Genomic DNA, 13,535 nt, shown 5'->3' on the forward strand with positions numbered 1-13,535 from the left:
ACTTTGAAAAGTTTACATGACACTTTCTTTCATAACATACTATATTTCTGTCAACTTTAAGTTTAGAGTATGATGTTGAATTCTGTGAAGATTGAAATCTGATGGAACAAAAATTCAGTTTTTAACTCATTTGTACAGTCATCACCACAAGCTGGGGAGCTGTAAAGCTAACACATATGTATGACACCCTGAGAATAGGAGTTCTTACCTAACAGTTAATTTTGGAAGGGTTAAATATTTCACACACATATCAGTTTCCTTTGACTTTCACTGGCAATCCCCACTTTAACAATAGAACTGAAAGAGTCTGGGTTTGGCTTTTAGAAGGGTGAGACATCAGGGCAAGTATGATCCCACTCCTCTATCTGAAAGGCTGAGTAAAACATGAGACAACTGAACAAACACAGTGGGATCTGATGTAATGTTCATCAGAGGGGAACATGTTTTGAAATGTCTCTTATTCACCTCCCTAGTGATGGAGGGATCCTGCCCTGGGGTTATGGGGATGGCCAAACACATGACACCTGCCCCTGGACAGACATATGGACAGAAGTTCATGAGTCACACGCACAGCCTCGGGGAAAGGATACTGCATGCCCCGCAGGGTCACATGCGGGTTGCCCTTGCGAGCACAGTGAACCACCACAGGCTAAACCACAGGGACAAGTATTGTAGTATCAAGAGGACAACGTGCTCCCTGGTTCCCAAGGGAGAATAATTCTGTGGGTGGCAGGGAACTGGAACCCACTACTCAAGGATAAATAGGAGCTGTGCCCAGTCCCCTCAGGAAGGAACTTGCTCTGCCAGAGGGCCTGATCCACAGAGCAGGGTTCGGAGGGGAATCTGCAGTCAGGCCCCTGCTGTTCTTACCGGCCGTCAGAACAAAACACAATGTACAGTCTTCATTAGGCCTTACACCACAGAGTATATACTTTCTATATCAATCTTTGTCTTTTTTTTTTTTTTCCCTTTCCCTAGCTGAAGAGTGTGATCCAGTTACTTTGAACTGCCCAACAAATTCTGATGTGCAACACCAGGTAAGAATGATTTCAATTATATTTTTACCCTTAGATACAAGCTAATCTAACCAAGATTTCTTAGGAATTATCTTCTAGAGCTTTAAATATAAAGAAGAAGAGATAAAATAAGTTTGGAAACGGTCTTTAAGCATCACAGTTATGCAGCCTGTCTATACAACCTGTTACTTTTAGTAACTATGGTAGCTGGAATCTGTTCTTTGAAATAAGTATTTATCAATATGGTGAAAGCAATGTTAGTGAGTTTAGAAGGAGAGTTGCTGTCTTTCAGATGTCGTTGGTATGCTGTGAAAGGGAACTTTTTAAACTACAGCTTAACTGGATAGTTTAATAATATTTTGGTAGTTTTCATAAAACTTTCACTTTTTTAGATATCAGAAGTCAGACTTTAACATAGTATTCCTATTGTCTTTTTTCCAAAAAGGAAATACATTTATTGTTTTCTGACTTAAAAAGAATGTTGGTTATTTTAAACTTCAGATGGGACAAAAATGTAGCCCCCAAATGGAAAGTTGCCTATCATTCCACTGTTCCCTTTTGAGGTATATCCTTCCAGAAGCTTCCTTGGGTCACAGTACACACGTTTGTACTTCTTGTTCTGTTCAGTCCATTTCTTTTCACTCCCTCAAAGCTCATTATCAAAATTGCCCAATACTTCACATCTGCTAAACTATATTTAGGGCGTTGAAGGTCTTACAAAGCATGTTTTGCCTCAACACAGGCTGGTTTGGTCCTGCTCCTCTTCCATGGTACCACTTTAACTTTTAACAAACTTGAAGTTTTGTTTAGGCTTGCTCATAAAACATCAATATGTAATAAATCATTAATAGTGGTACTCTTAGTCAAATCACTTTTTTAATAAAGCAGAGATGTACAATAGATGATAAAACAAGTAATTTTAATTATAAACACAGCTCTCTTGAAAATTGTCAATGGTGCTGTTTTTAATCTTGATGTGAGGGTCTTCAGTCACTTACGGGAAGCATCATATTCTTTGTTGTTCCTGACACTCAGCATTTTCCTTGGAATTACAGTCTAATGATTGACTTTGGACTTAAATTTAAGCTTAGTAAACCTAAGATATACATTTTTCTTTTCTTGCAATCCTTAATTTGTTCACTAAAGTTTTGCTCCTCACCTATTTTGGGACCTGATATAGAAGCCCTTCAAGATACAAGAATGCTACATTGTTTATTTAGTTTGCTTTTAGGAATGTCCAAAACCATTTAAGATTAGGTAGAGAATGTAGTTGGGGCACCATTCAGTGTTTTTCTAATTTTAATGTTATAGTCTGGCTGTATGAAGTTCCAGGTTATCCTAAAATTTATCAACTAAAAAAGGAGAAAAGCCTATTTGAGATTTTTAAAAAATTCTGTCATAAAACAGAATGTCTGGTATTCCTAGAAAAAGTAGGACTGCATGTAGCTACTTCAGGTAGTTATTTCTTTGTGTAAGCTATAGGATTTGTTCTAACTGCTAGATATCCAGGAAGATTCTTCGAAACCAACTTGACAATCAGAACAAAGAAAACTCACTGGGGAAGAAACGTTTAAAAACAAACAAACAAAAAAACCCCACCATTCATATTCTACAGCTCAGACATATAGCAAGCTGAAAATATGTTTTCTAGAAAATTTAATATTTGCTGTTTGGGTGACTTTTAACATTTGAAAACTAAAATTCTCTTTTGCTGAGATTTAATTTTAGCCTCCTGTTTTGAATGATGCTAAGGAAAAACTCTGTGGTATTCTGTTGTCAAAGATCAAAGTTTGACATCTCAGACAAAATTTTATAAAAAATCCTTTACTTTGAATAATTTAAAGTCAATACCCCATCTGTTACAGCTTCCTTACTTGTACAGTTTATTACAGCTGGTATTTGTTGAACATTTGCTCTGAGACCAGATCAGGACTGGGTATTCTTGGACATAAAAAGAAAAAGTAGGAGGGGCAGGGAGGAGATAGACCCCAGGCAGGGCACACACATCAGATTCTCAATGTGGGTACAGTTCGTGTGTTTAAACATTTTCCATGGTACTTTATGTTAAAGCAAACATTTCCCAGAACCTTTATCCAACAATAAAGTTTTAACAACTATAACTACATGCACAGATACCTGGCAAATGAGAGTAAAGCAAAATTCGTTCCAGTTTGTTGCCAAGAATCCATGCCAAGAGGAGACCAAAGTAACAATAAAAGCAAGGAAAAAAGTAAATATTAGGATGGCAGTGTGGAGTTAGAGGCTATGGAAAGAATGACACTTTCCCTTAGTTATGTTGTTTATTTAGTTCTACCAAACTAAAGTGCTTCTTGGGTTTTAAAAACCCCACTGAATTACTGGTTTATTTAGTTGTGATGGAAGTAGCCTACTAATATAAGATGTTAATGATAAAGGAAACTGAGTATAGGGAACTGTTATACTGTCTTCTCAAATTTTCTAAAAATCTAAAACTATCTTAAATAAAAATGTGGTTTAAAAACCACACTAAATAAAATGTAGAATCTATAGAAATTAAAAAACTCGTCTACAATTCCACTACTCTGATACAGCTATTTTTGTTATTTTGATGTATGTATTCCCTTATGTATTTTTTCATATGAATAAATACGAGAACTTTGCAACAATTTTTATCTTGCTTTTGTTATATTAGCTTACAAATATTTTACCCAGTTCGTTACATGGCCTCACCATCAGTTTGAATGGCCATGTGGTTCTGTTATCTGTGACACAGAAATAGATTCCAGATGAGTGTCTGAGGGCAGGGCGGGAGCATTCCTGGGAGAGGACTGGTGGAAGTGAAGGCTCTGGGGTGAGAGGGACAAATACTCCTTCTGGAACTGAAGTACTGGGAGATCAGAGGTGATGAGGCTGAAAGATGAGTTGGAGGCAAGGCCCCAGAGCCTCGAATGCCAGACAGGGGTAGAAGGAAGGGGCTTAAGGGTTGGTCCCATGAGCATACCCGGGACCCCCAGGGGAACTGGAGAGAAGATCAGACTAAGTAGGTTTTAAGCCTGTGACCAGGAGATGGTTGCTACCAATAATATAAATACAGAATTCAGGAAGAAGGTAAGCTTCATGTGTTGTTAGGATTGACTTTCAGAAAAGAAGATAAAGGTCTGTAGAGTTCGGCTGTGTGAGATTGGTGGCGGTGCCGGTGAGTGGTGGAGGGTCAGCACTGGGTGTTAGCACAGGGGTTATGCAGCAGGAGGTCCCAGGTGAAGCCATGAGAGTGGGTGAGCATGTCGAGGAGAGAGGCCTCGCAAGAAAGCAGAGAGGTGTGCCAAGCATGGAACCTTGGTGAACACCTTGTTTTAGAGGCTGAGGAAGAAAGGGGCTCAGAAGCAGACAGGAGCAGACAGAGAAGAACGCTGTCTGTGGTCAAGGCAACTCCTTCCCTTCCTTGCACTAGCCAGCTTGTAGTTACACGTGTGTGGGTGGTGTTGTCATCTCCCTGCGAGCAAGGACCGCTGTGCCTTTCTGCTCTTGTTGGTCTCCCCATGCCCAGTATACAGGGAGTCTCAGCACATATGTGCTGGATAAAGAGAGGGAAGGCCGGGATTGGGCACCACCTCAAGTGCCAAGGAGAGGTCTGTCAGCTTCACCAGGGGACACGATATGGTCCACGGGGAGGCCTACAAGGACACCCTGGGATCTGTCCATTCAGATGTTACTGGGACCCTCTAGAAAGTAAGTCAGTGATAGAGACAAACATAATTGCATGGTTCACGGAGTTAGTGGGTAATAAGGAAGGTCATGCAGTTCTGTCAAATCCATTAAGGTAGCAAGGGAGAATAGCAAACCCTTATTTGAGAGTGGTGAGAAATACAGAAATAGCTTCTTTTTCAGGATGGGAAACATCGGAGTTTGAAGGGTAAGGTATCCTCAGGAATAGAGATATTAAAAACTGAGGGAGAACAGAAAGAAGTAGACAAATTAATGGGATTTTTTTTCCCCGTGGAAGATAGAGGATTAATTTTCTAAGGAAATACTGATAACATGAAGCATACTGATTTCCCTCAAGGAATTTGTAACCTGGCAGGGAAGATAGGATATATGTGCACATATCTATAAATACGTTAGATAAATACAGTTATCAAAGGCATAGATGGATGAGTCAGCATTTAAAAAATAACCTCAGCCTTTTTTCAGAGGCAGGACTGAAAGAAGGCTGAATGGGCAAAGATATAAGCATTCTTTTTAGATGTAAAGACCAGTTAGTTAACTTCAGATTTGAGTTGTGCCTTGAATAATGACACTTGAATGGGGCAGGAAGGGAGGAAATCTAGCCAGGATATTAGGAGGCTAAAAAATTTGTTGTGTTCATCTAGCAGGGAGGCCATAGGCCTTCATGGACCAGGCAGTGGTAAGATAGAGTTTGATTAACTGGAAATAGATTGCAGGGGACTAGCTGGTGAAACATCTGTTCATCCATTCATCAGGTATCTGAGTGCCAGGAACATAGGACCACCACTGTCTAAAGTGCTGGGGATGCATGCGATGGTGAACACTTAGCACTTACAGTGTTAAGCATTTAGCATCAAGAACTCCCAGCCAGGAAAGCAGAGGAGGTGTGTGGAAGGAGACTCCCAGGATGGAGGCTTTATAGGCAAGCAAGCTAAGAAACTCCCCCTTAGATTCTTAGAGGGGGAAGGGATACCTGATTGAGTTCATTCAATGGGTAAGCAAACTCCTTTGAATAGAGAAACACTTGTTTCTTCCACCGCCAGTGTTCCATCTGTGTTACAGCCCTGGGCAGCCAACACGTCCTCTGAACAGGACTCTGGGAAGGGCCGCTGCTCTAGTGGGAGCCTGGGTGCCAGCCAAGGTGGGCATATGGACTCCATCTCCTGGGCCCTGGGGAGTTCCTGGAAGGGTCTTCTGTGGAATGATGGGATAAGCACAGTCTTGGAAAGGTTCTCCTAGCAGGGACTTGTCCAGAGGATGGGTGGGAAGAAAGACTGAGGCTGGTACACCCCAGTGGCTGTTGCGCTCACCCAGGCGTGTCATCTCCAGCACTTGGATGCAGGTGTGGAAGGGAGAATTACAGGACAGTGCAAGTGAGGAACATCCATAGTAGTTATCTGCTAGGGCCACTGTGGCAAAGCCCACAAATGGGGGGCTCACACAGTGGAAATGCATTGTCTCCCAGCTCTGGAGCCTATAGGTCTGAGGTCACGGTGGGGGTAGGGTTGATCCTTTTGGGGTCTCTGAGGGAAGGGTCTGTCCCAGGCCCTGCCCCAGGCTTGTGGGGGGCCCTCTGCTCCCTGTCTTTTCACATCGTCTTCCATCTGTACATGTCTGCCTGTGTGTCCAAATGACCCCTTCTCATAAAGACCCCAGTTATACTATTCTAGGGCCCACTCTCATGACCCCACCTTAACTTGATGACCTCTATAAAGAGCCTGTCTCCAAATGCAGCCATCTCCGAGGAACTTGGGGTTAGGATCCCAAAACATCTCTTTTGGGGGGACACGATTCAACTCTTAAAAATCTTTGAAAACAGGACAAAACAAGGACCAAAAACAACACATTTTGAAGATGAGATGAAAAGGATTCAGTGTCTGTCCAGACTTGGGACTGAAGAGGCAGGAAGGGTAATCTTCTTTGGAGAATCCCAGTTGGTGACCTGGCAGTGGAGGGTCCACGATCAAATACAGGAAAATAGCAGGCAAGGGGAAGCAAAGTAATCATTTTAAGCTCTTAAATGTCATCAAGCTCATAAATGCTTTATGGGGTGTAAGGAATAAACAGAACAGCCATGTACAAATCTGTACTGTGCAGAATGTTTCTAATAGTAAAGAGTGCTGCAGAGAAGAATGGAGCAGGGGAGGGCGCAGGGAGCACCAAGACCAGGCAGGAGTCACCATTTGCAATAGGGAGTCAGAAGCAAGCTGTGCTGTCTGCAGGGCACCAGAGCAAACGGGTTTTTAGGAAGTGTTAGAGAACACAGACAAAGCAGATATGGAGAGCACCCAGGGTCAGCACGTGAGCTCAGGTCCAAGCAGCCCCGCTCCGCCACCAGGAGCCCATGGAGGAGCTGAGCTGGCAGCACATGCAGGGTAACAAACACACCTCGAGGCACTGGTCTCAGGGGCTCACCCAGGCCCATGTGCCCCAAGACTGAGGCTCTCGGGGGTTTTCCAGGACTCTCTCCTGCAATGGGTGAGTCCTGTTATTTGGGGGGAACTGGGGAAGTGGAGAGGCATTAGTGAGACCACCCTGCTAGGCATCACTGAGAAGAAAGGCAGGCAAAGCAGAGGGAAGGAAGTAGTACAGGAGCTCTGGGCTCCCAGAGCAGCAGAGGACAAGCAGAACCTTCCTAGACCTAAAAGTTTCATGTGTGATTCAGATGCACTCCCCTCCCTGCCCCCACCTGAAATCACTGACCAGGAAGGATAAAGGGTCTGCCATGGATTAAATTCATCTATTCCATAGCAAGGTTGATGTATGAATAATCTTAGTTTATCTTCACATAAATCTACAGTTGAAGTTAATGTGCCTGTTCCACTTCATCTGTCATATCCTCTTGCCATCCTCCCCTATTTGGCCATTTTTGGATAATCCACAAGCCTGGCACATTGCTTTGCACATAAAAGGTGCTTCAGATATTGGCCCTGGGAGGGGCAGGGGTCCCGCCTGCATCCACTAGCTGCTGTGTGATCTGGCACAATAGGCCATCATGAGAATCCCTAAGCGCAGATTTAAAAAACATGGGAAGACTTATTAGTGGCCCACAGAAAACAGATTAAATTTTCTTACTGAAAGTTTTAGTGCCCACCTGTTATCTGCTGAGGCTGTGGTTCTGGACCCTGACTGCACATTAACATCACTTGGGGAATCTTTATAATATACCCATTTCTGGGTCTCATGCCCCAGAGATTCTAGCTGAAGTGGTCTGGAGTAGGCTGCAAGCATTGACATTTCTTAATGTGCAGGAATTTCACTGTGCAGCTAGAGCGAGGAGGTGGGGTGAGGCCCTGCACCCACAGGAAGGGGGAGGCTCTTCACTTGGCACGTGTGGGTGCTCCTTCCTGCTGCCAGGTATGGCCCTGTGTGGGTGTCTGTCTACAGATTTCCCCTTTTATAAGGACACCAGCCAAGTCAGATTAGCGCTCACCCTAAGGCTTCATTTGAACTTGCTTATCTCTGTAAAGAACTTATTTCAAAATAAGGTCCCATGTTGAGGTATGAGGTGGGGCTCCAGTATATGAAAGTGGGGAGACCCAATTCAACCATGCAATGACTCGGTGTTGATTCTGTTGCAGCATTTATCATGGAATCTAATACTCAGTAGGCATTTCATAAGTGGACTGGGTGGATGAATACATAACTGCCAGCACCTGGGGTATTATGCATACTGGCCACAAGAAGAGCACCAGACATTTCCCAACCTGCTAACCTCAACTCCTGTGAACTATTTTGCTTTATTTGCCATTTGTTCCATCTATGTGTGTCATCTTATATCTTCTCCTGTGCATTCCTCTTTGGTTCTACTCCCTGAGATCCAGCTGTATATGTTCACTCATCCTTTGCCAAGTCACAAGGCCTTTCTGGCAGTGAGCACTCACTATCTGTTTAAAAATGTTAAATGTAACTGTGAAACAGGAGTACAAATTCCTCCTGTTAAATGATTACTTTTCCATAATAAAAATAATGATCTTATCAAAAAAAGATGAGGGAAGTATTTTTTCCTCTTTTTTCCCGTTGCATGGTGTCTTGCCAGTGGGTTTCAGCCCAGACAAATTCACTGTGAATTCAATGTAGCCAAAGAAATGACAGTAGAACATTCTTGGGGTGAAAGGGTTATACCCAACTTTATTCCCACGGTGGCAGGTCAGTCATTAGAATCCCGTTCACTCAGAGTGAGTCTGCATGCAGCATGCTAGTCTCTGCCTCTGGGCCTTGCTACTCACACAGCTGTCTCAGTCTCTGTCCTCTGTGCTGCCACCACTCCAGCCTCTGCTCTCCTGCAGCCTTGCAGTCGTGCCACTATGTTGCTCAGAGCACTGGGCAGGGCTCTTTACACAGAGTCAGTAACGACGTATTGCCCACACCTGTGTAGTGAGGTAGCCCACCAGGGCCAGGTGAGAATCCTGGCACAGGAACCTTCACTTAATCCACACACGGGTGTAACTGTGTTTTGTATAGACATAACCACACTATACAAAGAAAATTCATCTCTTCTGCAGCAAGGAATTTTCTTTCTTCACTTAATTCAGTGTCACAAGCATTTTGTATAAGAAGTTAATTTGATGTAATCAAATGCATAATAGTTTCAGTTATTTTTAAGACCAAGAATTATTCCAAGCAGTTATCTAAATGAACTGATTAACCTTTCAAAATGACCCTATGCAGGCAGACTCACTCTGAGTGAACATGATTTTAGTGACTGACCTGCCACTGTGGGAATAAAGTTGGACATAACCCTTTCACCCCAAGAATGTTCTACTATCATTTCTTTGGTCACATTGAATTCATAGTGAACTTGCCCGGGGCTGAAATCCATTGGCAAGACAGTCCCCCATCAGGGACAGCTCCAGCTTCCCACTTCCACATTGTCCTACCGGCAGAAAGGCTGGGCCCAGAGTATTCACAGATGAACAGGCACATCCCCATGAGGAGTGAGCGGCTGATGTTCCCCTTCAATCAGGCACCCCCGTCCAGTGGGGATCTTGGGTTGGCAGAGCGCCTCCCCTTCCTCCTTGGGGGTGGAGAAGGGAAGCAGCCACAGCTCTCACTTCTCCCACTAAGAAGAATCTCATCTGCTTATACAAGATGCAGGTGGAGTTGGGGTAAGCATCATACCACCATTTAGGGGCCCTCTTAGCTGGTCCTTTGGGGTTTACCCGGCACCTTCCTGTGGAATAGATGCATACCATTGTCCTCAGCCTGGGGCCCCCATCAGAACTCTTAAGACACTAGGAAAACATCCATTGCATATCCTGTTACAGTCTATTCTATACCATAAGGCTAGTTAGAATATCCCTGTTATGGGACTTGAGACTATTTAAGCCATTTTTCTCTTCTAAATACTGCTGTGGTGAGCATCTGAGTGGCAGTTCCCATCTTCCCCACTCCCCCTCCCATGTAAGGCTATATGTGTCTTAGACTACATTTACATCTGTATTTACAGACTAAACCTAGTGGGCCAGACTGCCGGTTTGTTCTTCCACGGAACAAGTTATAAGAGCTAGAGTCAGTTCCTAGTGATAAATGCCCCCAAATAAAAAGAAGATGCTATTTTATGTTGAAAGCCTATGAACAGCTTGGTGATTTCTTCAAAATTAAACAAGTCTTTCAGAAATAAAGTTCCACATTATGTTACCCAGAGTAAATGGGGGTAGGGACACAAACCAATTTTTAAGCTGTGGGATGCCAAGCTTGCCAGTCTGTCCGTAGCACAACACAGGGTACAGTCTGATGGCCAAGACTGAAGCTCTCCCTCCATCGTAAGCCAGAAGCCTATGTTAGTTCATGACTGATGATGAAGTAGCAGCCCAAGATTGTGACTAATCTTGTATCTTGTTTATTCACCAAAGAAACAGAGATCATTTCTTTCCAAAGGCACATTTTGTATCTTAAGTGGGACTCTTTCTTGTGGCCTTGACCCTCACCTACCCTCTGTGCCTTCCTCTTGGGCCTCTGGGTTCTCACCTTCTCCCAGATCCCTCACGTGCCCTGCCTATTGTGCCTGATTCCCTAAGTCGGTGCCATCCAGCTCTAAATCAGGGCTGGCTGAGCCATTGCTAATCCTGACAACTCAGAGAGACAGGGCATCTTTGGAGCTGGAGGGGGCAGCAGAAATTATGTTCATGATTTGTTTTATAGAGGAGGGAACCAGAGATGCAGCTGATGAGTGACAGAGTTGGGACTGAAGCCCTTGTCTAGCATCACTTCCCCAGGCCCATCCCCAATGCCCCACTTTGAGGCCATAGTAGCTGGTGTTACCAGTTGCTGCCAGGCCTCTTGCCTTGCCTAAGGGCAATCTTTTGGGGAGATTTTAGGCTTTTCTATGGTTCTGAATGACTACCATGGATAAAAGCTACTGGAACAAAATTGGTACATGGGGAGGTTGCTCCTTTCTTTAAGCTGGACTGAGAGGTTGTTGGGAAAATCCTGTCCAACAGCCTTTGCAGAGCAACTGGCCCACCTGACTTTCTGCAAACCTGAAGCGATTATGTGCATTATAATAATAGGGAATGGACCCAACCAGCATTTGCTGTAGATGATATCTTACATGAGTCAGCCCAGCAGGCCCCTACCTGCTCTGCTTAATATGTAGCAATCCTTTCAAGCTCCAACAAGATCTGTTTAATGAACTGGTGAGTACTTTGGTTTGTTCTCTAAGGGAAAAATCTGGAAGTTCTGGTTTTAGGAAAACATGGTAGTTGTTTCCTTCATCCTTGATGTGAAGTTTAGAGGAACCTCATTCTCTACTTGGAAAAACCAGAAAATTTTCCCAAGAGCCTACATTTGGTGTGTTTAACTCCATGAGAGGGCCTCTCGTCAGCCCAGTAGTCACTATGTACCAGTCTGAATCGACTGCATGTTCTTAAAACAGGCTGTATGAGAGGGTCCTGGATACTGAGCTGTCTGGGCAGTTAGAGGAGGCAGAAGGAACTTCACAGAGTTGGTTTCACTAGAATGGAAAACTCCTTTCTCTGGATTGAAGTACTAGTCGCTCCTGGCCTTGAGCTCCTCCCTCTGTTCTTCATTTGCCCACCTTCCCCTCCAGCCTGCGGAGTTGACCTCTCGCTCTACTAAGGTGATGAAGGGCATGCCATCCCTAGAATGGATGGACAGATACACTCACCACCAGGAAGTTCAAAGTGAGCGATAGCAGGTGAAATTGATTTGGATATTGACAAATCTGAACAATTTTGCCTAAAACAGAGAATGATTGGATTCTAATCCCATTTAGTACTTCCTCTGGTTGTGTCATCTTACTTTTTCTAGAATCCTAGGCAGCAATCTCAGTGACCTGCCCCCTCGGCCTGTGCCATCCATGAGAATGACCGCATCTCGTACCCCATGATCACTGGGAACAAACCCTCCACCTCCAGCTCTGACGTTCAGCTCTCTGACCCAACCTGGTCTCTTCTTTCTTTCCCTCCCTCCTCTGCTGGTGAGCTCAGCTCTCACCAGCCTCCTCCTGCCAGGCATTTTGGTGATGATGCTCTTGCTGACTTTGGGATGTGCCTTGCCAAGCCATAGGCTTGGGTCAACCAGGACCACCTGCTTTCTGTTTTTGATTGCTGGAGGAAAGAACGAAACACAAACTGCTGTTCCCTCTACAGATTCATGCTACCCAACCACAGCCATCACCACCCTTCAGTGCTTTTCTCTTTAATGAACCTCCCAGAGATGAAATTTTAAAAGAAAAGTCATACTACAGATAGTCACTAACTTAAAATTGTTCAACTTACAATTTTTTGACTTTACGATGGTGTGAAAGCAATGCACATTCAGTGGAAACCATACTTCAGGTTTTGCATTTGGGTCTTTTCCCAGGCTAGTGATTTGCAGTCAGACCCCCTGTCATGATGTTGGGCAGTGGCTGCGAGCCACAGCTCCCAGTTGGCCACATGGCCATGAGGGTAAACAACAATATCCTTCCAACCATTTTTTACCCACACAAGCCTTGTGTTTTCCAATTTTGGTACACTATTCAGTTTTTCAGTAAACTACATGAGATAGTCAACTCTCTGTTATGAAATCGGCTTTGTAATAGATGAGTTTGACCAACTGGAGGCTAATGGAAGTGTCCTGAGCACATTTCAGGTAGGCGAGGCTACGGTGTAGGTTAGGTGTGTTAAATGCATTTCAACTTAGGGTATTTTCAGTTTAGAATGAGTTTTATAGGACGAAGGCCATCGTAAACGGAGGAAGATCTGTAGTCTAACTTGATGTTGCCTATTAATGCTTATGTCTGACTTATTTCTACCTTTGGACCAAGTCAAAATAAAATATTTGTGGCAAGACATGTTCAAGCCAAAGGCAAAATGCCTGCCTTCCAGCACTTAGTGATTATTTCTGAAGGGCAGGGTAGGAGAACTTTGTTTACTAATCATTAAATTGTACAGTCCTCTTTTTTATCTGCTCTAATTATGTGACTTAACGGCTGCTGTTCACATTACCATTTAGTGCTCTGTTGATTATAATATCTTTGAATTTCACAAGTGGGTTACAGTTGCACTTAAACTTGCAGTTGGGGTGGGTGTCAGGGCACAGCCACCCTCACAGGCAGTTGAGTGTGTAAATTGATACAACTTTCAGAAAATCATTTGGTAGCATTGGTTACTCATTGATCCAACAATACCACTTTAAGGACCCTATCCCACAGAAATCACAGCAGAGTGTGTCTGAGATAGAGTTGCAGATAATTTACATGCCCATCAGTAGAAACTGGTTGAATAAAATTTGGGTACATGGACACATTGGAATTAACCATTAAAAGGAGGAGAGACAACTGATCTTTAAAGATATCCATAATGTATT

General features: G+C 43.7%; 1 protein-coding gene across 2 annotated transcripts in view; it reads left to right on the forward strand.

Annotated features, from left to right (window-relative positions):
* The window catches only part of EDARADD (EDAR associated via death domain), a 65,530-nt gene that overhangs the window by 23,802 nt on the left and 28,193 nt on the right, over positions 1-13,535 (forward strand). For both annotated transcript variants that reach the window (XM_036919318.2, XM_036919320.2), the window contains exon 4: positions 979-1,037. In XM_036919318.2, coding sequence (XP_036775213.2) covers positions 979-1,037 — 59 coding nt within the window. The remainder of the gene's footprint in view (positions 1-978; positions 1,038-13,535) is intronic.

Source organism: Manis pentadactyla, chromosome 8, assembly GCF_030020395.1.
Source record: "Manis pentadactyla isolate mManPen7 chromosome 8, mManPen7.hap1, whole genome shotgun sequence".
NCBI classification, from domain to species: Eukaryota; Metazoa; Chordata; class Mammalia; order Pholidota; family Manidae; genus Manis; species Manis pentadactyla.